This window comes from Phyllobates terribilis, unplaced genomic scaffold (assembly GCF_046119375.1).
Source record: "Phyllobates terribilis strain yellow unplaced genomic scaffold, ASM4611937v1 Scaffold_1__5_contigs__length_1240528914, whole genome shotgun sequence".
Taxonomy (NCBI): Eukaryota; Metazoa; Chordata; class Amphibia; order Anura; family Dendrobatidae; genus Phyllobates; species Phyllobates terribilis.
In genome coordinates, this window is record NW_027362761.1 from 1,147,556,777 (window position 1) to 1,147,581,334 (window position 24,558).

General features: G+C 43.7%; 1 protein-coding gene across 6 annotated transcripts in view; it reads left to right on the top strand.

The window, feature by feature from the left end:
- JAKMIP1 (janus kinase and microtubule interacting protein 1) overlaps window positions 1–24,558 on the top strand; it is a 199,174-nt gene that overhangs the window by 58,827 nt on the left and 115,789 nt on the right. For all 6 annotated transcript variants that reach the window (XM_073648252.1, XM_073648219.1, XM_073648227.1 and 3 more), the window contains exons 2-3: window positions 18,851–19,151; window positions 22,168–22,662. In XM_073648252.1, coding sequence (XP_073504353.1) covers window positions 19,023–19,151; window positions 22,168–22,662 — 624 coding nt within the window. In that variant the 5' untranslated portion in view covers window positions 18,851–19,022. The remainder of the gene's footprint in view (window positions 1–18,850; window positions 19,152–22,167; window positions 22,663–24,558) is intronic.

The following is a 24,558-nucleotide window of genomic DNA, read 5'->3' on the forward strand; positions in this document are numbered from 1 at the left end:
GACCGAAAGGTAAAGGGCTCCTGTTCGGATCCTCTTATGCTAGCCAAGGCCCCCGAAAACCAAGCCAATGACTCGCGGCCCAGGTAGGGGGGAGGTTATTGGGCTTCTTATCTGCCTGGACAAATATTTCTTCTAATAATTGGATCCTTGGTCTGGTAGGTTCCGGCCTGAGACTCGACTTTCAGCGAGTCCCTCGTGGGAGGTTCGTCCTGACCCCAAACCGGTCCTCAACACGGGAGCAGATGGCCCTACAAGTGGAGGTCCTGAATCTGGTCCATAAGGCCATCTTAGTGGAGGTCCCGATAGCAGAAAAGGGACTGGGGTTCGACTCCCAGTTATTTTTGGTCACTAAACCTGACGGATCCTTTAGGTGTATTATTAATCTTAAGGCCCTGAATAAATTTTTGTTAATTCCCACCTTTAAAATGGAGTCCATTAAGTCTACTATAAAACTATTGTTTTCAGGCTGTCACATGGTAGTTTTGGATCTAAAGGACGCATATTACCATATACCTATACACAGAAGCTTCCAAAAATACCTTAGAGTGGCCTTGGTCATAGGGGATGAAATCAAACATTTCCAATTTGCGGCCTTGCCATTCGGTCTCGCTATAGCCCCTAGAGTATTTACGAAGGTGATGGCTCATGTACGGGAACATAATGTGTTAATTATCCCTTACTTAGATGATTTTTTGATCATTGGGGACTCCGCCTCTCAATGTGTCTCCCATCTTAAATTGGTCTCCTCTATTCTGGAAGACCTGGGCTGGATTCTAAATCTGGAGAAATCCAGGGTAGTCCCTTCGAGAGTAGGGTAGTCCCTTCGAGAGTACAGCAGTTCCTAGGTATCATGCTAGACTCAGACCTCCAGATGTGTTTCCTTCCAGAAGCCAAAAAACAGAAGGTCTAAAGGCTGGTGGAAGGAGCTCTTGTGAACCCGGTCATGGCCCTTAGGGCTGCAATGTCCTTACTTGGTACCCTTATTTCTTGTCTGCCGGGCGTAATGTGGGCACAATACCACTCCAGAGTTTTACAGTGGGACGTCCTACCGAATGAGGTCTCGTTACGTGGGCACTTGAAGAGACGGATGTTCTTATCTCCTCGGTCTATTGACTCTACAGTGGTGGGTGAATTTAGAAAACTTATCTCAAGGAGTTCCCTGGGTGGTCAGAATATCTGAAATAATTACAACTGACGCAAGTCTACATGGATGGGGAGCTCACTTGGGGGATATGATTGCCCAGGGGTTCTGGTCGGACGCTGAGCTCTTTCCTCTAATACCAGGGAACTACTGGCAGTTGATAGGGCTGTTAATCATTTCTTACCATTCCTTCACAATAAGAACATTAGGATCCTGTCCGATAATAATATAGCAGTAGCTTATATTAACCATCAGGGGGGTACTCGTGCTGGATCGCTAATGAGAGTGGCGGATCATCTCTTTCAGATCTCGGAACGCCATCTCCTCTCTTTGACAGCCCTCCACATCAAAGGGAAAGAAAATTCAAAGGCAGACTTCTTAAGCCGTCATTTTTTAAGGCAAGGCGAATGGGAACTAAAACAGGACATTTTTTCCCTATTAGTCCGGAAATGGGGTCTTCCGGTGGTGGATCTCTTCGCCACAAAGCAAAACCGGAAGACAAAGGTTTTTTGCTCCCTAGATCCGAGAGAAAGGCCCCTGACAGTAGACGCTCTCCAAATCCCTTGGAACTTCAGTCTGGCCTATGCCTTCCCTTCTGCCTATGGTGCTAAGAAAGATCAGAGAGGACAAGGCAAGGGTCCTCTTGATCGCTCCCTTTTGGCCCAAAAGGCCCTGGTTCTCATGCCTGAGGAACATGTCCGTCTTGGACCCTTGGGTCCTGCCCGAAGTTCCGGATCTCCTCAGCCAGGGTCCAGTGCTCCATCCGCGAGCTCCGGGCCTCCACTTGACGGCGTGGAATTTGAGAGGTCCCTGCTAGAACTAAAAGGGTTTTCCCAGAGTCTAGTATCTACTTTATTACGTAGTAGAAAGCCTGTCACTACCAAAATTTATGCAAAAATTTGGAACAAGTTTTTATCCTTTTCTAAATCTTTAGTGGATAAGGGAGCGCCAATTGGGAAGATTTTAGAGTTCCTACAAAGGGGCTTCGAGCTGGGGTTAGCAACGAGCACCTTGAAGGTCCAAGTGTCGGCACTAGGTGCTCTCTATAACTGTGTCCTCGCAGAAAACTATTGGATTTCCCGCTTTATAAAAGCAGTAGGTAAGTCCAGGCCGGTTACCAAAACTAATGTCGTTCCATGGGACCTAAACCTGGTTCTGAAAGCGTTAGCTGGGTCACCCTTTGAGCCGATAGATTCTGTATCCCTGAGATCTATTACCCTCAAAACAGCGCTTCTTGTAGCCCTAACATCTGCTAGGAGGATTTGGTGATTTTCAGGCTCTGTCCTCTGGCCCTCCCTTCACCCAGGTCCTGGACGACAATAATTCTTAGAGCAGATCCAGCATACTTGCCTAAGGTAGCTTCCCGGTTTCATAGACTTCAGGAAGTAATATTACCCTCTTTTTGCCCGAACCCTAGTAATCAGAGAGAAGCAGATTTCCATGCTTTAGATGTGAGAAGGTGTGTGGTTAGATACCTTGCTGTCACTCAGCCCTTTAGGAGAGCGAGTTCCTTGTTTATCTCCTATCAGGGGGTTAGGAAGGGGCTTAAGGTCTCTAGATCCACTATAGCTAGATGGATTAGGGAGGCCATTATGCTAGCCTATGTATCCAGCGGAGAGGAAGCACTGCGTGGCCTGAAAGCTCACTCTACCCGGGCGGTGGCAACCTCATGGGCAGAGAGGTCTGGCGTCTCGATGGAGGACATATGTAAGGCAGCTACCTGGTCTTCTCCATCTACCTTCTATAAGCACTATAGACTAGATCTGGGTGCTTCGTCTGACCTCACATTTGGGAGAAGGGTGCTCCAAGCGGTGGTCCCTCCCTAGAATCTTCATCTCTGCAATTCTCTCGTGGTGCTGTCATGGTCGACCGATAAAGAGATTAGTTACTTACCGGTAACGGGATTTCTCGGAGACCATGACAGCACCCTTATATTCCCTCCCTTCACCCCTTTTTGGGAGCACTTCTTATCTGTTTTCATTCTTTATTCTCACACATTGGTGTTGTAAGAAAATGTATATACTGTTTGTTTCATGATTATGTTGCTATGTCTACTAACCGGGCGGTCCTCTCAATGCTCTGTAATCCAAACTGAGGCGAGAGGGAGGGCCGCCCCCTTTTAAGCCTGTAGGTTTCCTGTCCTTGGTGGGCAGATTCCCTCTCTCGTGGTGCTGTCATGGTCTCCGAGAAATCCCGTTACCGGTAAGTAACTAATCTCTTTCACAGCGACCTCGTGTCAATAACTTCACTGACACACTGCAGCAAAATTAAAATGAAGGCCAATATTTTCCACGTTCACTACAAATTTCTGGATTTTTTTCGCTGTATTATGGAAAGGACCTGGCTGTATTCTGCAGTGGCAACAAGAAAATGGAGCAGAAAAACGGTGTTCTCTGGATTGCTTTTTAACCAAATAATCAGGATTAAGATCCAAAAGATAATTATCCCTGGCCCCTGATACCTGGGGCTATTTGTAGAAATATCTGTAACAGAAGCAGCAGACGGAACTGAAATGGAGCCTCTTGTGCTATATGAACTGCAGTCTGCTATATACACTGCGTGCCTGCCTAATTCCTATCACCACTGATTATATGAAGCTGGGTTAGTCCTCAAAAGAACGGTTAGTTCAGTTGGATATACATGGATTGTCTTCCAACAAATATTGAAGGAGTTCCCAGAGATGCTTAACACTCTGCTGTCCAGTTCACCCCAAACCATCTCGATTGGGTTCAGGTCTGGTGACTGTGGAGGCCAGGTCATCTGGCATAGCACCCCATCACTCTCCTTCTTGGTCAAATAGCCCTTACACAGCCTGCAGGTGTGTTTGGGGTCATTGTTCTGTTGAAAAATAAATGATGGTCCAACTAAATGCAAACCGGATGGAATAGCATGCCGCTGCAAGATGCTGTGGTAGCCATGCTGGTTCAGTATGCCTTCAATTTTGAATAAATCCCCAACAGTGTCACCAGCAAAGCACCCCCACACCATCACACCTCCTCCTCCATGCTTCACGGTGGGAACCAGGCATGTAGAGTCCATCCGTTCACCTTTTCTACGTCGCACAAAGACACGGTGGTTGGAACCAAAGATCTCAAATTTGGACTCATCAGACCAAAGCCCAGATTTCCACTGGTCTATTGTCCATTCCTTGTGTTCTTTAGCCCAAACAAGTCTCTTCTGCTTGTTGCCTGTCCTTAGCAGTGGTTTCCTAGCAGCTATTTTACCATGAAGGCCTGCTGCACAAAGTCTCCTCTTAACAGTTGTTGAAGAGATGTGTCTGCTGCTAGAACTCTGTGTGGCATTGACCTGGTCTCTAATCTGAGCTGCTGTTAACCTGCGATTTCTGAGGCTGGTGACTCGGATAAACTTATCCTCAGAAGCAGAGGTGACTCTTGGTCTTCCTTTCCTGGGGCGGTCCTCATGTGAGCCAGTTTCTTTGTAGCGCTTGATGGTTTTTGCAACTGCACTTGGGGACACTTTCAAAGTTTTCCCAATTTTTAGGACTGACTGACCTTCATTTCTTAAAGTAATGATGGCCACTCGTTTTTCTTTACTTAGCTGCTTTTTTCTTGCCATAATACAAATTCTAACAGTCTATTCAGTAGGACTATCAGCTGTGTATCCACCAGACTTCTGCACAACACAACTGATGGTCCCAACCCCATTTATAAGGCAAGAAATCCCACTTATTAAACCTGACAGGGCACACCTGTGAAGTGAAAACCATTTCCGGTGACTACCTCTTGAAGCTCATCAAGAGAATGCCAAGAGTGTGCAAAGCAGTCATCAAAGCAAAAGGTGGCTACTTTGAAGAACCTAGAATATAAGACATATTTTCAGTTGTTTCACACTTTTTTGTTAAGTATATAATTCCACATGTGTTAATTCATAGTTTTGATGCCTTCAGTGTGAATGTACAATTTTCTTCGTCATGAAAATACAGAAAAATCTTTAAATGAGAAGGTGTGTCCAAACTTTTGGTCTGTACTGTATATACACCCACACTAAAGGGAGGTAGTCGCTGGGTCCTAAACACATCCTCCCATCTAGGCAGCTGTCTGCATTGCCAAACGTGGAGATCTCCTGCAAACCATTGCAGGGCGACTGCCTGTCACCTCTGACACACCCGTGACACCGATATTGCCATCAATTCTGAAATATAAGAAGCAAATACCGCCAGAAGATAACCACATATCGGCATACAGTAGTGATAATACCACCATACTGATGATTAACCAAAGCTACTGTGTGAATGATATTCCCACCATACAGTGACCATATAATGGTAGCTATCCGTCCTACACCAGTACTCTGCAGACCATATGAGTGCACCGTGCAGATACCTCTCTTGAATCATTGGTCATGTTCTTGCTGATCTCCTCATATGCCTCTTTATCGCAATAATATGAGGGCAGATACTGATGCTGGGGGGAGGCCAGGCTCACAATGTCTGTTTTAGCTCATCCCAAAGGTGTTGGATGGAGTCAAGGTCATGAGATTTTTCTGCACCAGACTCCCCCCAAATCATGTCTTGGGCACAGTCATGGGGAACAGGAAGAGGCCTCCCCCAAAGTATTGCCACAAATCTAGAAGCTGTAAAAGTCCAAAATGCTACATGGCAACTTGTGTCGCATGGCAGCAATTCTCTGATTAGTCATGAAACCAGAAACATTTGTGCAGCTTGTTTGCACACTTGGAATCATTTGCGACTCTGTAAGTCGCAAAGTAAAACCACAGGAAATCCTTATATCCAATGTACAACATGTCACGGTGATTTCAGTGTGACATGTTGCAGGTCTTAGCCCTGTCCTCTGACACCTCCTTAAATTTGAGTAATATTTCCCTGTTCCTGGAATGGCACGGATTGATTGCTATAGTCGCAGAGAAGCAGCAACTACCGGCGGCCTTTATTGCCCCGCTTGTCGTCTGCATTCTTAATTACGCCAGTGGTGGGGGAGCATAAATAATGCAGAATAAAAGCACTTGTTCCAGGAAAAGCCTTGTGCACAGCTTCTCAAAGTAGGACACGCAGCGAGCCGTGCCAGTGTCCGCATCTGTAGAGTACACACACCTATCAGAACAATGAATGAGACGGGTATCGCAATGTGCAGATGTAGCAGAGCCCAGGGTTTTACTTGGCTCTACCAATAGTGATGTTAAATATTATCTGTGGATTTCCATGGGAATTCATGTACAGGTTTCTTAGAGTACATGGCAGCACCTTCACTATGCAATAAATTCCAGGAGTATTATAGAAGTTGGACTTCTACAGCTTGTTGTGCAGTTCCTCTTTTATCCCTCCTGACAATGCCGACCGTGTACGAACACAAAGGAAAAGCGTAGGATTGGAATGATCACTGAAGGAATAAACTTAACAACACCAGTACTGCTAAAGGGGTCATAATGACCCCTTGCTTTTTATTTTTTTCTGCTATAATACATTCAGGTTTTTTTTTACTATTTTCCTCCAAATACTGTGACTTATTTTTTTTTTGTTCTCTTTACAATATGTATTATCCACAACAATATTTATTTTTTTCAGTTCTATAGATTTATTTTTTTTATTTATTTTTTTTTTTAATCGGTTCTTAGTGGTTCTCGCTAAGCAGTTTCCTAGAGTTGAGCAAGATGATTTGCAGGACCCTGGTAAGGTGTCCATGTCGGTAGTTCATGGCTGCGGGACCAGACTCCTGTGAACCCACTTATCTTTCGACATCCTCAGCTCCTCTTCTGATCAGTAGGTGACGCGCCACCTGGGCCGTGGGGGTACCCGGAGCCGGGCCTTGTGGATGCTGAGGGTTGTAGTCATATATATATAATATAATTAGTCCGACTACGCCACCTGTGGGATGCGGTTATTGGGAACTGCCGCTGCGGAGCAGTTCACTGAAGCTGGTGGTGTGTGCAGCAAGGTGATGTGACTCCCCACAGGAAGAGTGGAGCTTCAGGGCTGCGTGTATGGATGATGGTGGTGATAGTGCCGGGATCAGTAATGATAGCACGGAGTCGTTGCAGTGCAATCCTAGGGTCTTTACTGGTGGCAATTATATAGGCCCCAACGGGAGTACTTGCTAGGGATGAGGGCCTGGTCAGTCTGGGAGCAATCCTAGAATTCCCCTGGCTAGGTGAAGTTGTAGGCCTGCCGTTCTGACTGTACTCTTTGGCTATCCCGCTTATAGTCGTGTTGTAGCCCACGTCCCTGACTGTAACGTGCTGCGCTCACCCATATGGCTGGCGACTCGGATCCCGTGTATTCCTCGCTCCTCTGTGGCGGCACTGATCCTCTCGTGTGGCTGAGCCTCCGGGCTTCTGATGGGCCAGGAGACCTACAATCTCCTGCCGTGCGGTTTCTGCTGCTGGATATACAATCCCCACAGCCTCGGACTCCGGTGTCCAGTTCTCTGTATGTACTCCGGCTAGGACGAGCTCTGCCAGCTCCAGTCCTCAGCCCCTTGCTCCTTCGTGTCCTACTTGACTCCTGACACTAGACTAGACTAACCTAACCCCGCCTCCAGACCCAATTATAAAGGGCAGGATCCTCCCCTTTCTTGTCTGGAGCAGGAGGTGTTGCATGTTCTGTGTACCTGACCAGGAAACTCCTGTTTTTGCTCCCAGACATGGTATTACTACCACTGTGGCAACCAGACCCTCTGGGGTGCCACATAGGCCCAGCATGGCATCACCGTTGCAAATTGAAACGCGCATGACGCTGGGGATGCCGGCAGGTAAGTGATCTGGTCTAGTTAGCCACTTGACCCAGGATCCTGTAAAACTATTTTTGTAAAAATTGTGCTCCATTCTAGCCAAACCAGATCTCACACTTTGCCTTAATGAGGGGCAGCACCCCGAAAAACTGTCTGCAAATTGAGATTCTGATTTTATCCTAAGTCATGTGATAAGGCTCATTAAAGGGTCGATATTGACTTTTAGGATTGGTACTTCCAATAGGTGTTACTAGAGTTCTAGTCCTCTTCCTCTATGAAGAGGCAATTTGCATATTTAATTTCCCAGAGGAACACTGCAAGGCTTAAAAGTCTCCTCACCTTGGCATGCTAGGCGGCATGGCTTGTCACTCTCCACAAGGAGAAATGTTACCCCTACTCAAGTCTAGAAAATGGGACTGCTTAGTTTTCAGTTTATTTTTACATTTCCAGGAGGAATGAGGAATAAGAGAGGAACTGCATAATGCAGCAATTTATCCTCAATTCTAGGGATTGGGAATAACTTCTTTTTTTTGGGGGGGGGGAGGGGTGGATGGATCGAGCGGTATTAAACCTTATAAATAAACCGTTTTTCTTTTAGATAGACTCGCATCTTCCCCATTGTGTATTCATCTGATTGTGACGCGTTTCGGACCCTTCATCGTGAACTTGCTGTGATTGCAACGTGTATGACAAGTGGGCTGTGTCCTTCATCAGTCGAGTGATTAGAGCAGTATTTATTATGTATTTGTCGGTATCAAGTGGCAAAATCACTACGAATGGAAATTTTCAGAAACTGACCTCGTTTATATCGGAGTGTTGTACAGGACAGCAAAATCATTTTCCATTTCACGCCCATCATCAAACATCAACTTCAGGCCCCTATCCCTCAGTCAGTACATATGGCGGAATTTCCTGGGATTCTTCTTTTCCTCACTGGTAGTTTGTAATCATTGTGTTCCTGCTGTAATCAGTTCTTGTCTATGCACAGCAGTTCATATGAACAAGAAGAGCTGCAGTATAAAGCATGGGTAAATTGCAGCGCACTTGGAGAACCCTTGTTCTTAAAATCTGTAGCTGTTACACAATGGTCGTGCCTCTTACCGTGCGTCTCTGGAGCAGTGATGTGAACTGTTAATGCGCACAGCGTGTTTGCCCCTGTGCATTCACCCTTTTTTTGCAGCATTCATTTTTGCATTGTTACTGGTTTGCAGCATATTTGTATTATACATTTTTTTTCCCTTTTACTGTGATGTCTCAGCTCACACCTTTCTTGTAGGGATTATCATGTACTGTGAGATCGGTGTATAATTCCTATGCTCGCCCAGCAGATTGTGCACACAGTGATGTCATAACAATGAGCAATCACTGTATACATGATCCATCCCCTCACTAATGTCGCCTCACTGTGAGCACTGTTCCTGTTCTGTCACATCACTGTGTGATTATACGCTCTGCACATTTCCCCACTATTGCAGCATTAGTATGTTGAATATGGCTGTACAGTCTCATCAGTAACTGCAGCATCCAGCGCAGGGTCATCACTGTGGTTATTATCCCTTTGATGTAATGTGTTCATTATATCTGTATTGTGACTTTTATCTCTGTACTGTGACACAAGTGTTCACTACCCTGTTTAAATTGACTTGAACAACATTTATTAGTCCTGAAATTAGACAGTACTTTATCTATTATCCCTGTGTTGACATCACTGTGCTCGTTATCCCTGTGTTGACATCACTGTGTGCGTTATCCCTGTGTTGACATCACTGTGTGCGTTATCCCTGTGTTGACATCACTGTGTGCGTTATCCCTGTGTTGACATCACTGTGTGCGTTATCCCTGTGTTGACATCACTGTGTGCGTTATCCCTGTGTTGACATCACTGTGTGCGTTATCCCTGTGTTGACATCACTGTGTGCGTTATCCCTGTGTTGACATCACTGTGCGCGTTATCCCTGTGTTGACATCACTGTGTGCGTTATCCCTGTGTTGACATCACTGTGTGCGTTATCCCTGTGTTGACATCACTGTGTGCGTTATCCCTGTGCTGACATCACTGTGCACGTTATCCCTGTAGTGTGACAACATTTTGCATGTCGTCCCTATGCTGGGGCGTCACTGCTTGCCATGTCCCCCATGCTGGGGCGTCACTGCGCGCCACGTCCCCCCGTGCTGGGGCGTCACTGCGTGCCATTTCCCTGTGTATTAAGGAGGCTAAATCAAACTTTTTATGGTCTGAACTTGCTGCTAATGGTAAAATGAGTCTTGATTGCACGTTCTCCATTGCTGCACCGTGGCAGCTTATGCCCCTGATTACCTCTTTTACACAGCAGCAAAAGACAGTAATTAAGGCAAAGGGTTGAAGTTAATGACTTAATTAACAGCGACATTCCCTTTTAAACAGATGACATTATGGCCTAATGCACTTTGCGGACCAGTAAACATGAAGATAACCAAACTAGTACTTGTGCCGCCATATAATGCTTCTCCACTGGGTGTTATTGGTGCTTTATACAGCTCTGGCAAAAATTAAGAGACCACTGAACAGTTTTCTATTGGAAAGCATGGAAAGACTGGTGGAAAGCATGGCAAGACGCGTGAAAGCTGTGATTAAAGACCATGGTTATTCCCCCAAATATTGATTTCACAGTTAAAACATGAGTAATTTGAGGTCTGAAAGCACTGTGTTTCTTTATTATTTTGACGATTTCTCATTTTCTGCAAATAAATACAAAATTTCGGGGACATGTTGTCAGTAGTTTTACTCAAAAATATACCTATAAAGAGAAAAATCAGAGAAAATTAAAATTTTTCAGTGGTCTCTTAATTTTTGCCAGATCTGTATTTGCTCCTGTGGATGTCAGTGCGAGAAACTAAGCGTCATAAGATTAAGTGAATGAATCTCCGTAAAGAATAAGCCTGGAGATGGGTTTCAGGAGCTGCTCCGCACGTTGCTGCCATGCCGTCATGTAGACGGATACTTTCTCATGGTCTGGCATGTAGCAGCAGTATAATCAGTTTGCTCTGGAGGTACAGATCTAGATGCTAATGTAATGGAGAGGAAATGCAGTGGTGAGCTGCATAGGAAGTGCTGAGAGCAGGCGGCAAACCAACAAAAGTGTCATGAGGTTATTAACCGGACATTATATGGTTAATGCAAGGCACTTAGTCCTCCTCTTCAAGGGTTAATAATATATACGTTATCAAAGTGCCGGAAATACCTCTCTTTAATGCTTTTCAAACGATTTATAGTAATTTTTATGGTCCCCGTAGTCATTAGCTGTCTTCACTATATGATGTGCATTATTCTTTGCCTTGCTATACTGACCCTTGGCCACCAGAGGGCTCTGAGTTTCATAGATTTACTAGCCACAAGGACAATCTCTCGCGGCCCAGTCGTAGGTTTAGGTTTTTTTCTGGATTGTGTGGTTCAGTTCACTGTTGCATCTGTAACCAGGTAATGCAAACAGTAGTTAGCTACAGTACTTTAAAGGGATTTCTTGCCAAAACAACACAATTTCAAAAAACCCAAAACCTAGCATGGCATTCAGCCAGTGGCGGCAGTCATTACCATATCTGTATCTGAATTATTTATAGAGAGACAACTATATGTGCCCTCAACATGTACAGATAGTACGACCTCCTAGTCCTTCCTATAAATAAGGCATCACAGATAGGCACTGTAGTACTATCTGTGTGACTGCAGACTTAGGAATCCCCGCAGCGCAGTGTCCATACACTTGTATGGAGCGGGGCCACACCAACTAGTCGGCCAAGCCCACTGGGCGGCAGCGTCGCGGCCTCGCTCAATACAAGTGTATGGATCGAGGCCACGCCCCGGGCTCTGGCTGGGAGTATGTGTAACGTACGTACCCGCCGGTCCCGGCTGAGAAACCGGCAAATCCCCCCATCCCAGCACAGAGTGACTGCTGGCTTATCATTTTGCGTCGGACAACCCCTTTAATTACAGGAAGAAACAAGGAGATAGTACTATCTGAACCTCCTTCATTTCCATGGAGAGACTATGTAGTACCTACTGAGCCTACATGTACGTATCTACCATCCCAGGGAAAATGGCTTTGTCCCTCTTTATTGTTTAGCAAACTGGCCAGAATAAGCCGCTCAAGTGCGGGGGCCCCAGGACTTGCTCTATGTGGATGGATGCTATTGCTGGTTCTGGCTCCTGTAGTAGTATTGGTATCTGAATTATTTATATAATGGATGTTGTATTATTTACAAGAAGAGACCAGGAGGTAGTGCTACCTGTGTTTGTATTATTTACAGGAAGGACTAGGAAGTAGTATTATCTGTGTCTGCAATTTTTCGGGTAGTCAGTTATCTGCCTACATAATTCACACAGGATGTGCAAGTAGTTATTCACATTATTTACAGGAAGCAACCAGGAGGTAGTACTCTCTGTGCCTGCATTGTTTACACAAAGGGACAACTGGCAGCACTATCTGTCTGTATTATTTACACAGGGTGATAACTGTGTGCCTACATAATTGTCAGAGTGTATGCTATGTGTTCTCTTTATTTCCAGTAAGGGACCAGGAGGTAGTACTACCTGTGTCCACATCACAAGGATGGACAGAGTAGCAATATCTATCCACTTAGTATGCGTTACAGTAATAGACAGAAGTGTCCTAGATTATGGGTCTAGTTCTAGGGCCCGGGGTCCCCTTCTAGTGGGGGCAGGTTGTAATAAACACTATTCACATGTCAAAATTGTTGGTACCCCTCGTTTAATGAAAGAAAAACCCACAATGGTCACAGAAATAACTTGAATCTGACAAAAGTAATAATAAATTAAAAATCTATTTAAATGAACAAATGAAAGTCAGACATTGCTTTTCTGCTTCCACAGAATTAAAAAAAAAAAAAAAAAAAAAATGAAACTCATAAAATAGGCCTGGACCGAAATGATGGTTCTTCTTAACTTAATATTTTGTTGAACAACCTTTTGAGGCAATCACTGCAATCAAACGATTCCTGTGACTGTCAATGAGACTTCTGCGCCTCTCGACAGGTATTTTGGCCACTCCTCATGAGCAAACTGCTCCAGTTTTCTCGTGTTTGAAGGTTGCCTTTTCCAGACGGCATGTTTCAGCTCTTTCCTGAGATGCCCAATAGGATTTAGGTCCGGGCTCCTAGAAGGCCTCTTCAGAATAGTCCAATGTTTTCCTCTTAGCCATTCTTGGGTGTTTTTAGCTGTGTGTTTTCGGTCAATATCCTGTTGCAAGACCCATGACCTGTGACTGAGACCAAGCTTTCTGACACTGGGCAGCACATTTCTCTCTAGAATCCCTTGATAGTCTTGAGATTTCATTGTACCCTGCACAGATTCAAGACACCCTGTGCCAGATGCAGCAAAGCAGCCCCAGAACATAACAGAGCCTCCTCCATGTTTCACAGTAGGGACAGTGTTCTTTTCTTGATATGCTTCATTTTTCCATCTGTGAACATAGAGCTGATCTGCCTTGCCAACATTCTCAACATTCTCCCAGAAGCTTTGTGGCTTGTCAACATGTAGTTTGACTTTTTTATGATTTTTTTTCAGCAATGGTGTTCTCCTTGCTTGTCTCCCATGAAGTCCACTTTGGATCAAAAAACAACGGATGGTGTGATCTGACACTGATGTTCCTTGAGCTTGAAGTTCACCTTTAATCTCTTTAGAAGTTTTCCTGGGCTCTTTTGTTACCATTCGTATTATCCGTCTCTTTGATTTGTCATCAATTTTCCTCCTGCGACCACGTCCAGGGCAGGGAGGTTACAGTCCCATGGATTTTAAATTTCTGAATAATATGTGCACCTGTAGTCACAGGAACATCAAGCTGCTTGGAGATGGTCTTATAACCTTTTACTTTTAACATGCTTGTCTATAATTTTCTTTCTAATCTCCTGAGACAACTTTCATTTGCTTCCTCTGGTCATGTTGAGTGTGGTACACACCATGTCACCAAACAGCACAGTGAGTATCTGTAGCCCTATATACAGGCCCACTGACTGATTACAAGATTGTAGACACCTGTGATGCTAATTAGTGGACACAACTTGATTTAACATGTCCCTTTTGTCATATTATTTTCAGGGGTACCATCATTTCTGTCCAGCCCTATTTCATGAGTTTAATTTTTTTTAAAAAATTCTGTGGAAGCAGAAAAGCAATGTCTGACTTTCATTTGTTCATTTTCATAGATTTTTAATTTATTACTTTTGCCAGATTCAAATTATTTCTGTGACTATTGTGGGTTTTTCTTTCATTAAACGAGGGGTTCCAACAATTTTGACCCCGTGTGTATGAGGGAGTCTTGTGATGTGTGGGCCGCTGCCTCCTCCTCTCCTGCACTTCTTTTCCAGCCTTGGCATATCTGGGTCTCATTACAACAATACCGGTCTGGCTGCAGGAGGGTCCCGCCCCGGGGCGCCACAAAGTGAGCCCTGCTGGTGGTGCATAACTGCTTAGAAAGGAGGGATTGGCTAAAACCCACAGTTTTATATACATCACATAAATGAGAGTGCTGGGGTACTTATGTCCCTGTACCCTCACCTTTTTTTTTTATTTTTTTTTTATAGTCCCATTTTAGAATTTGAGTGTTTTTTGCCTTTGTAACTTGGAAGAAATAATAAAAAAAAAATACTAAAAGAAAAAATAATGTTTCTCCACATGTTCTTGCTGCAGGTTTTACATGTAAACATCTTTTCATCAGCAAAGCGCATAACTGTGAGAAGAAAATGCGTAATCCCGGGGGTTCTGCTTGACAGGCAGTGTATACAGATACAGTCTCCTATGCACGTCACCCTTTCTGTAGAGATCCGGATACACATAATGATCAGGTGTCGATTTGGTCTCCCACCTACTGTCTGAAATTCTTTGCTTTTCAGAATTATAATATACGGTATATTTTGTGGCATTTTTTTTTTTTCAAGCATGTGGATGTATGATTTTGTGAAGTTGGAATTTTATGTGTCAAGTTAGTAAATCTTTAGACTTGCCAGTTGACAACCACTTTCAGAAATGTGCTCTGAACAGTTGTCAGTTTCTGGTCGGCACAAGGACAAGGGGCCAGGGCACATAACGGTGATGGAGGGATTTGCTTTCTTGCATGATGTGATTGTCATAAAAACTACCTGTAGCTGCCACTAGGGGGAGCTCAGTTTACAGATGTTTACTATTCTCTCAGTCCAGTTCCTGCTTTAGTACTTTATATGCAGACGGCTCCCCCTAGTGGTCATTGCATGCAGTTAGAAATCTATAATAATAATTTCTGTTTCTAGAGCGCCAACATATTCCGCAGCACTTTATAATTCGGAGAGAACTTGTACAAACAAGTTAAGACTTTACAGAGTAGCAAATACCAAGAGGTGTGAGGGTCCTGCCTGCAAGCTTACAATTTATGAGGAAATAGGGGTAACAGAAAAGGTAAAAATAAAGTGCTTGTGGTATAAGATCCAGCAATCAGTATAATAAATAGGGGCATTCAAATAACGCTGCATGAACCAATCACCAGCCAGTATCTGTACAAGTGCAGTGCTAGAGAAGTGGAAGAGAGAACAGGGGATAGTTAGTTAAATTCGTGAGTTGAGGTGATAGGCCAGTCTATAGAAATGTGTTTTTAGAGCATACTTAAAACTGTGGATACTGGGAATTAACCAGATTGTCTGGGGTAATGCATTCCAGAAAACTGGTGCAGCACGAGAGAAGTCCTGGAGACGGGAGTGGGAGGTTGCATTTATAGAGGATTTTAATCTTTTTAGTTCATTAGAGAAACTAATTTTATTATTTATCTGGTGAGTAAAACAGAGCTCTCGTACATACAGATATATTATAAAATGAATCATTACAGCATAGTGGACATATTATATTTAATGGAGCTGACAGCCCTTCTATTTTACTAGTTTCCTTTATATGCTTCTGCTGGTGTTCTATAGAGCACTTTAGTCTCTCGCTTGTCTTTTTTGTTTTTTTATTTCTACTTGACTGTATGATCGCTTTTGCATTTATATGCGTTGTCAGTGATATTTAATATGGATTACAGCCAGATCTACTACACGCATTTACTCGAAATACTATTAAGACTATGTTCACACGTTTTTTTCACCCATACAAAGCAATGTGTAAGTGAAGACAATGTTTCCATCAGTTATTGCTGCATTTTTAGTGAAAAAGCAGGTACAGCAGGATGTGAAACCCATTTATTTTTGTGATTTTTCTCAGTTTAAACCAAAAGGTCTGTCTCCTCACTTGAGATGGCAGTTAGAATTAGTACAGTTTAATTTAGTCATATGTGTTAAAGCAAACAATTCGCCAACCTACTCAATGCCTTGCTAATGTCTTAGGACTTATTGGATCTGTATATATATTGTGTATATGCCATATGTCATAGTCATGTTATATGTATTAAAATATGGGTTGTATCCCTATGAATATATATATCATCATCCATACACTGTGATGTGACGTGTTGTATGTGCACAAGTTATATGTATAGACAGGATGTCAGCATCAAAGGTAATTTATATACACAGTAATTAGTCATGCTAGGGTTGGATATATATTTCTTGTGCTATGTATGGGGTGTATTATGACCCTCTGTATATTGTCATCACTGGGGTGATATTTCCTTTCTTCCTTCCCCCTCCTTCCCTTCCCCCTTTCCTCCCCCCCCCCTCTTTCCCTTTTCCTTCCCCCTTCCCCTTCCCTCCCTTTCCCCTCTTCCCTTCCCCCAGTGTTATACATTAGTTGTATATATACATTCTTACCTTGATGACTCCGTACGCAGATGCCTCCCTGTCTGTGGCCTCTGACTCCATAGGTGTCCTGGGCGGCTTGCTGCTGCGACGCTGATGTAGTCCGTCGTCTATTTGCAGCGAGGCATTCTGCGTCTTTTTCTCGGGTCATTTGTAGGGTAGGCAGTTTTTTGTGCTGCCACCAGTCACATACATATGCCCCTATACCCCTATACCCCTATGATGACGACCTATTTGTTTTGCTTGGCTGTAAGATGCAGTGGCTAGCGTCCCACGCCACCATAGTAACGGTCACATGCTTATGTGGCTTCCGGGTTGCGGGGCATAGTGTGTATCGCTATGCGCTGCTATGGCAATGATCACATGGTCAGGTAACTTCCGGATCTCAGTGCATGATGGGTAGCGTCATGTGCCACTATGACTACGGTCACATGACCGTCTGGTTCCGGTATTAGCGGCATGGCCCATCCCACTGTGTTTGTGTCCACAGTTGATAGCGTTATGTGCCACTATGACAACGGTCACATGACCATCTAGTTCCGGCACTAGCGGCAGGTCCCACCCCTTTGTGGGGGTATTTATAGGGGGAACGGCTCCGGTTATAGCTATCCCCTTGAAAAAGGCAGGAGCGCCGAAACGCGCGTCGGGGAGCCACACAGCGTGCAGTCTCGATCCCAATATTAAGGTGAATCATATGTCTGATGTGTCATTTCCTTCTCTTGGTATTTTCTTATGAACTATATATATATAATGAAGGTGCACATCTTTAGGTGGTTGTGCTGTTGATAATTTTGTTAGCCATTCATCATCATTCATATATGATTACCCTCATTGATATGGCTATAGTCCATAATGCGATATGAGGCATGCGATATCTGTACTCTGTGGCGACACCTGGTGGTTGGTTTTAAGTATGTTTTATTTATGTCTCTGTAATGTTTTCTGACATATGTTGTGCCACCATTACCTGTATTGATACTGTGATTATTTATCTATATATATATATTTTTTCAATAAAGATATTTTTTTATGATAATTTTTGGCCGTATATTCGTATTGTTTCTTGCTTAGGCACTTCGTGATATATGCTATTTATACGAATGGCCCTATATACATAGTCCTCTGAATAGCTTCCAATTTGGAGATACTTGTTATCTCCTTTATATATTTGTTTGGTAATTTATTTTTCGGTTCTAATCTTTTCTCTAATAATGTCTTAGGACTATGCCAGACCAATTCAACTCCCACCGCTGTTTTTACATTTGCAGTTGTGTATTTTTTTTCATGAACTCGTGACCTTTTTTGTTCAGAATAGTCACTATTTTTTTCACTAAATAATTTGATCAAATTGCCCTTTTTTTTCCAAAAATGTATATTGTAAATTATTTTCCTTGCATTGTTCATGCTTGTATGGTGGAAGCAAAGCTGGGATTCTGAAAAAACGAATCAAAAAGCCAGATAAACCTGCTTTTTGTCTGCTTTTTTTTTCTGCAGTAAAAAAAGCTGCAAAAGAGTGAACATATCAAATTGGAAATGTATTTATAGCAGAGCAGAAGCCATAAGGCACATCGTAACAATGGCGTTAATTACTGCTAATGATTATTTTAATCTGTCATCAAAATAACATTATATTCTTATAAAGTATCTGTTACCAGCACAATACCGCGGCTCTACATGTCCTGTAATATTGTACTAATATAACCTGCATAATCTTGCCCTCTGTGTCCCAGCAGCTGCCCTGTGAGAAGATACTGGCTGTTTTATGACAGCCTGTATGTGTCCATAATGAGGGAGGGAGGTTGTCCTCTGATAGGGTCTCTTTATATTAGTCAGAGAAGCCAAGGATCAGCTCCGTTTCGCCATAGGCTGCTTCAGTGGCTTCAGTCTATCCATTAGAAAACGGCTTGTCCATTTGTGACAGTGTCTTTTAAATTGTTGATTTTTGCCTGCTAGCCAGACATTGGCCACTGAAGGGGGAATATAGCATCAGATGACTGCTCCTCTGTGTAATAAATGGACAGCTCAAGTCTGCCAGGTCAGGAGCCACTCTTGCTAATATTCCTAGAGTGTATGCACAAGGGTTGTCTTCATCAGACAATCACAATCAATGACTTTTTTTTATCATCCAGCAATTCAAAAATGAAGAGCTATGGTAAGGTTTATTATAGCAATTAACCTACTTGTTGAAGGTTTCCTTTTAACAGCCATTTTTAAACTTTTCAATGACCTATCCCTCTTGTTTCTTCCCTCGCAGGTGCACCGAGAGAAGGAGGATGGCTAAGAGTCGCACACACAAGATTTGCGAATTAAAAAAAAGTTGATTTTTTTTTTTTTCTTTTTTTTTTAACTCATTTTGATGCCAAAGAGAAATTGGTTGGAATAGAAACAATTTGGTTGTATGTGGTGTGGACACAATTGACGGAAGCATGTCAAAGAAAACTAGAGCCAAAGGAGACAAGTGTGAAGTAGAAATGGAGGCGTTTCAGACCGCTAATGAGGAACTGCGAACAAAGCTCACTCAGATCCAAATAGAATTTCAGCAGGAAAAACATAAGGTACTTTACAGCGGCCATGATACTGTTGTATCCAGCACTTATAGGGATGTACACAATCGCTATGTAGAACAGCACTGATTTTTATAAATGAAATATAGACTATATGGACAAAAAGTATTGTGCACACTCTACATTACACCTGCGGGAGCTTTTATGACATCCCATTCTACATCTATAGATATTAATGTGGAATTGGTTCTTTCTTTGCAGTTATAACAATACCCACTCTTCTGTGAAGGCTTCTGGAAAGGCCCCTTAAACCAGAAGAGCATTTGTGAGATCAGACACAGATTTTGGCTCACAATCTCCATTCTAGGTCATCTCAAAGGTGTAGGATGGGATGAGATCACGGCTTGTGCAGATGGTTATGTTCTTTCATTCCAAACGCACCCCAACCATGTCTTTATGGACCTTGTCATTGGGAACAGAAAAAGAACCTTCCCTAAACTGTTCCCACAAATTTGTAAGCTCTATGTATGCTGTATTAAGATTTCCTTTCTCTGGAACTAAGGGGCTGAAGCCAACCCCTAAATAACAGTCACACAGTATTATCCTTTCTCCTCCAAATTCTACATTTTCCAGGGATTCTCCAAACCCCGACTTATCCATCAGATGCCAGATAGAGAAGTGTGATCCGTCACTGCACAGAATACATTTCCTCCAGAGTCCAGTGGTGGCGGCTTTACACCACTCCATCTCAGGCTGCGTGCCCACTATGCATTTTTCAAGCATTTTTTACCCAAAATTTCCTCAGCGAAAATGCTTAAAAACGCTTGGTAATACGTGCCCCATGGTCCCCAATGATAATCCGCATGTGCTGTGCACATGCTGCAGAAATTTCCCCTGTGGATTATCATTGCGGAAAAATACTCAGCATGTCCATTAATTTTGCGGACACGCAGCGGAATTGCCACCATTGACTTGCATTGAATCGCATAATATCCGCAAGAGCACATGTGCACACGTGGATATTATGCGATTCAATGTGCGGATGGTACCCGGGTCTGGAGAAGAGGAGACTCTCCTCCAGACTCGGGTACCATAGAACCTGTTAAAAAAAAAAAAGAATTTAAAATAAAAAATAAAGATTATACTCACCTTCTGATGGCCCCCGGTGTTTTCTCCGCTACGTCTGGTTTCTTGTACTGCTCGCGGTGGTCTAAAAGGATCTGTGGTGACGTCATTTAGTCATGTGACAGCGGTCGCGTGACCTGTCACATGACTAAATGACGTCACCGCAGGTCCTTTTAGACCACCGCAAGACACGGGGAGACCAGACGTGGCGGAGAAAACACCGGGGGCAATCGGAAAGTAAGTGTTTATTTTTTTTACCATTTTTATTCTTTTTTTTTAACTATTACTTGGTCACACTATATAAATCCATGACGCTTGACAAACGCTTCTATCTGGCAGGAAAAAACGCTTGTAAAATTGTAAAATCCGCATGCCTTTTTCCTGCCAGGGAGAAGCGGAAAAAATATGCATTTCTGCATCGTGGGCACTTAGCCTTACTCTTGGCATTGTGCTTGGTGATGTAAGGCTGCATGCAGCTGCTCAGCCATGAAGCTCTCAGCCAGATGTTGTACACTGGGGTGGCGGCGAGGGCCCGGATGTTGTAAACTGGGGGTGGCGGCGAGGGCCCGGATGTTGTACACTGGGGTGGCGGCGAGGGCCCGGATGTTGTACACTGGGGCGGCGGCGAGGGCCCAGATGTTGTACACTGGGGCGGCGGCGAGGGCCCGGATGTTGTACACTGGGGCGGCGGCGAGGGCCCGGATGTTGTACACTGTGGCGGCGGCGAGGGCCCGGATGTTGTACACTGTGGCGGCGGCGAGGGCCCGGATGTTGTACACTGGGGCGGCGGCGAGGGCCCGGATGTTGTACACTGGGGCGGCGGCGAGGGCCCGGATGTTGTACACTGGGGCGGCGGCGAGGGCCCGGATGTTGTACACTGGGGCGGCGGCGAGGGCCCGGATGTTGTACACTGGGGCGGCGGCGAGGGCCCGGATGTTGTATTAAGGGGGCAATGGAACTGAATGAAAAATAAGAATTCAATAATTAAGACACATGTCCCAATGCTTTTGTCCATATAGTGTATATGAATGGAGCTTTTGGTCCTTGTATCTGTATGGATGAGATATCCATATATTCTTGTAGGTCCGTGACTATAAGCGCTATATCTACATTTTCTATGTGTAATTGCTTACAGAGACTTAGTTCTTTTTGTGCCAGTGAATTATTAACATAAGTAGAAGACGACTTCAGGAAATTGGATAACTGAATCTATTTCAGGAAAAGAAGATAAATACATGTACAGAACATTTTCCTTTAGGTTATTTGGGAAAAAGTAGAACGTGAACGTCTGGCTTTTTCCTTCCTTTAATGAATGATAGGAATAAGGAGACAGACAATCTGTGTGCCTTGGGCCCAATTCTCCTTTGTGTTCAGGATTTCTGACAATTGAAATTAACCCCTTTAAAGGAAAATATTGCAGCTTTCAAATTCACTGAATTGGTAGCATCTACTACTTTTACCTAAAACCAGGACAAGAGAGCACAGTCTAGTGCAGGAGACTATCCTCCATCTTCCACTCTCTGGAATGCCAGGATTTGAGGCGGGGCAATTGAGTGTTCTAAACACTGACCACACACAACATTCTGAACATTCTAAAGCTGTTGCTTAGCAACCATATTCATTGTAGTGATTTTTAAGGTATAGGACAACATAATTTATACATAAAGTAACTTGCAGATTGTGTATTTATCACATTATCTATTAAATGAGATCAAGTTTTCTAAAAAGTACAAGGACCTTTTTTCGGCTCTAGACATGACACATGTACAGTAATTTGACCTCCGATGAGTGTCCATGCAGACTACTCGGGTTTGCAGATTGGGCGTCATGAAACCCGCTAGCTATAATTGTAGGTCCTAGAGGTGGGATTTCCATGTATGACATGTTTATATAAAATGAGCAATATTTATGATAATTTTCTGGCATTCTTTTGGATTTCTAGGTGACAAAGCTTCGAGAAAAGCTCCAAGATGCCAAGCAGGAGAGGGAGCAGGAGCAGCACCGACATACTGTATATGTAACAGAACTGAAAGCCAAGCTACATGAGGAGAAGATGAAGGAGCTTCAGTCCGTCCGGGAGGCACTGATACGCCAGCACGAACTTGATGTAACCCGTGTGGTCAAAATAAAAGAGGGTGAAATCCAGCGTTTACAATCTACGGTCAATGTTTTACGGGACGGAGCCGCAGACAAAGTAAAAACGGCTTTATTGAACGAAGCCAGGGAGGAAGCCAAGAGATCATTTGATAGCGAACGTATTAAATTTAATCAGGAGATCCTAGAACTGAAAGCCGGAAAAAAACAACTAGAGGAAACGTTGAACAATGTCATGCAGGCAGATAAAACCAAGGCATCAGATTTACGGATAGCTTATCAGACTCATCAGGATGAGATTACCCGGATAAAGCGGGAATCTGAAAGGGATATCCGCAGACTGGTGAGTTGTGTAAAACATGATGGACCATCACTGGGATGTAGAAGTCTTAACACCAGTGCTGAGAAGTCAGGAAAGCTGGCAGTATTGGATGACATATGTGAACTTCCACTATAGAATTCAGTTTTATCCATATTTCACTACTCCACTATGGCTCATCGATCAACCTCCAAGGGGGTCATACATGATTAGAAAAACATGGCTTCCAGAAATGGCACCACGCCTCTCTGTGAGGTGTGTCTGGGATGGTAGCTCAGCTCCATTGTTATGACTGATGATGCTGAGCTACAATACCGCTCAGAAAAATCTGATGTTCTTTTTGGAATAACGCCGCCTTTTTCTCTAATTCTTTGCCAAATCTCTACTTAGCGGATTTGTAGAAGAAGATTTGAATCAGGTGAAGAAATATTTTAGTCAGGCCTAGAAACTAATGCAAATGATGAGGCTCGCTTACACTTTAGGGTTGGGCCAAACTTGCTGACTTTGGCAACAGAGCTGTGGAGTCTGTATGGACCGACTCTGACTCCTAAAATATATAATAAATTGGTGCAGTAGACCAATGCAGGATGTGCTGTAAATGTTTTCAGAAGAATTTGGGAAAGTTATGAAATGTCCTATAAATGTCTGTTTTATTCCTGAACTAAGGCTCTCAGCTTTTAGTTGATAGAAATCTGTGCAGCACAGATATGTACATGCTCAGTAGTGAAGCTCCTGAGGAAGACTGTGGAGTTGGATTCGGAAGTCAGAAAAATTGAGGAGTCTGAGTCGGTGGTTTGGCTTACCGATTCCACAGCCCTGTTTGACAGGACCAGCACACCATCTAAATGTGTAAAGGGCCCTCCCGACAGTTCCCCCAACATTTGGTGTCGCTCGGTTACAAGTTGCCATGTATCCCCCTCAAATTGAACCATGTAACCTCTGCTACTTCTGAAAGAAGCGGCATCAGGGGTTTTTACTTTTCCAGCACATAGTGCAATTAATTCCACCCTGTTCTGGTACTTGCAACAGGATCGCACCACATTCTCCTCCTCACTCCGCACTTTGTTGGGTGTTTTGGTCTGAATACCTGAAAAACAGTACTTGGACGTCCCCCCCTCCCCCGACGTGGCAATACATTTCAATAAGGTAAACCGTATGAAACTTAGGTCCTGCAGTGTCAGTCTTTTTTGTTTGGCACTCTTGCCTAGTCTACCACTCCTAATAAAGACAGCCTCCACTGGAAAGGAGGTGAACTGGAGTCCAATGTTTCAAATTTCAGATTCTGCGTCGTGCAAGTGAATGGCCATTTTAGGGGAACATCTGAATGTTTTTTGGGGTATTCAGACAGGAGCTCTCAGTAGCATGCTGACCTGTGAGAAATTGTTGCTTCATTGCTGCATTGGTTGCTGTTTTGAACAAATTCACACTGGTCGGGTGGACCTCCAAAATATAAATGAGAGGAAGTGGGCTCTCCCAAGGAAGACTTCGTCACCAAGTGCGTCAGTTTCAGTCTACATCAGAGTTGCCAAATTCTAAATTTTGTGCAAATTTTTCCAAATACTTGGAAAAGTTGACATGTCTAGTGGACGCCGCATAAACCAGTCCACATGGCAGCATTCCCCTAGTGCTTTGTGTTCCCTGTGATGTTGAGCCCCGGTGTCCAGACACGCATTTGGTAGCTTGATAGAGAGGCATGGCTGTGAAAAAGAAGGCATGCTTATGCCGGAAAAAAAATTGTCTCCACTTGTCTCAAACTACATTCTCTCAATCAGCAATTTATAAAAGTTGCCAAGTATGATCTAAATAAAGGAATGTGCAAAGACAACTTTGTGGACTGCAAGTTACAGAAAGTTCCAAAATTATTGTAGAAAAATTCAGTCGTAAATAAAAATGATTTCTCAATTTAGAATCTAATCTGCA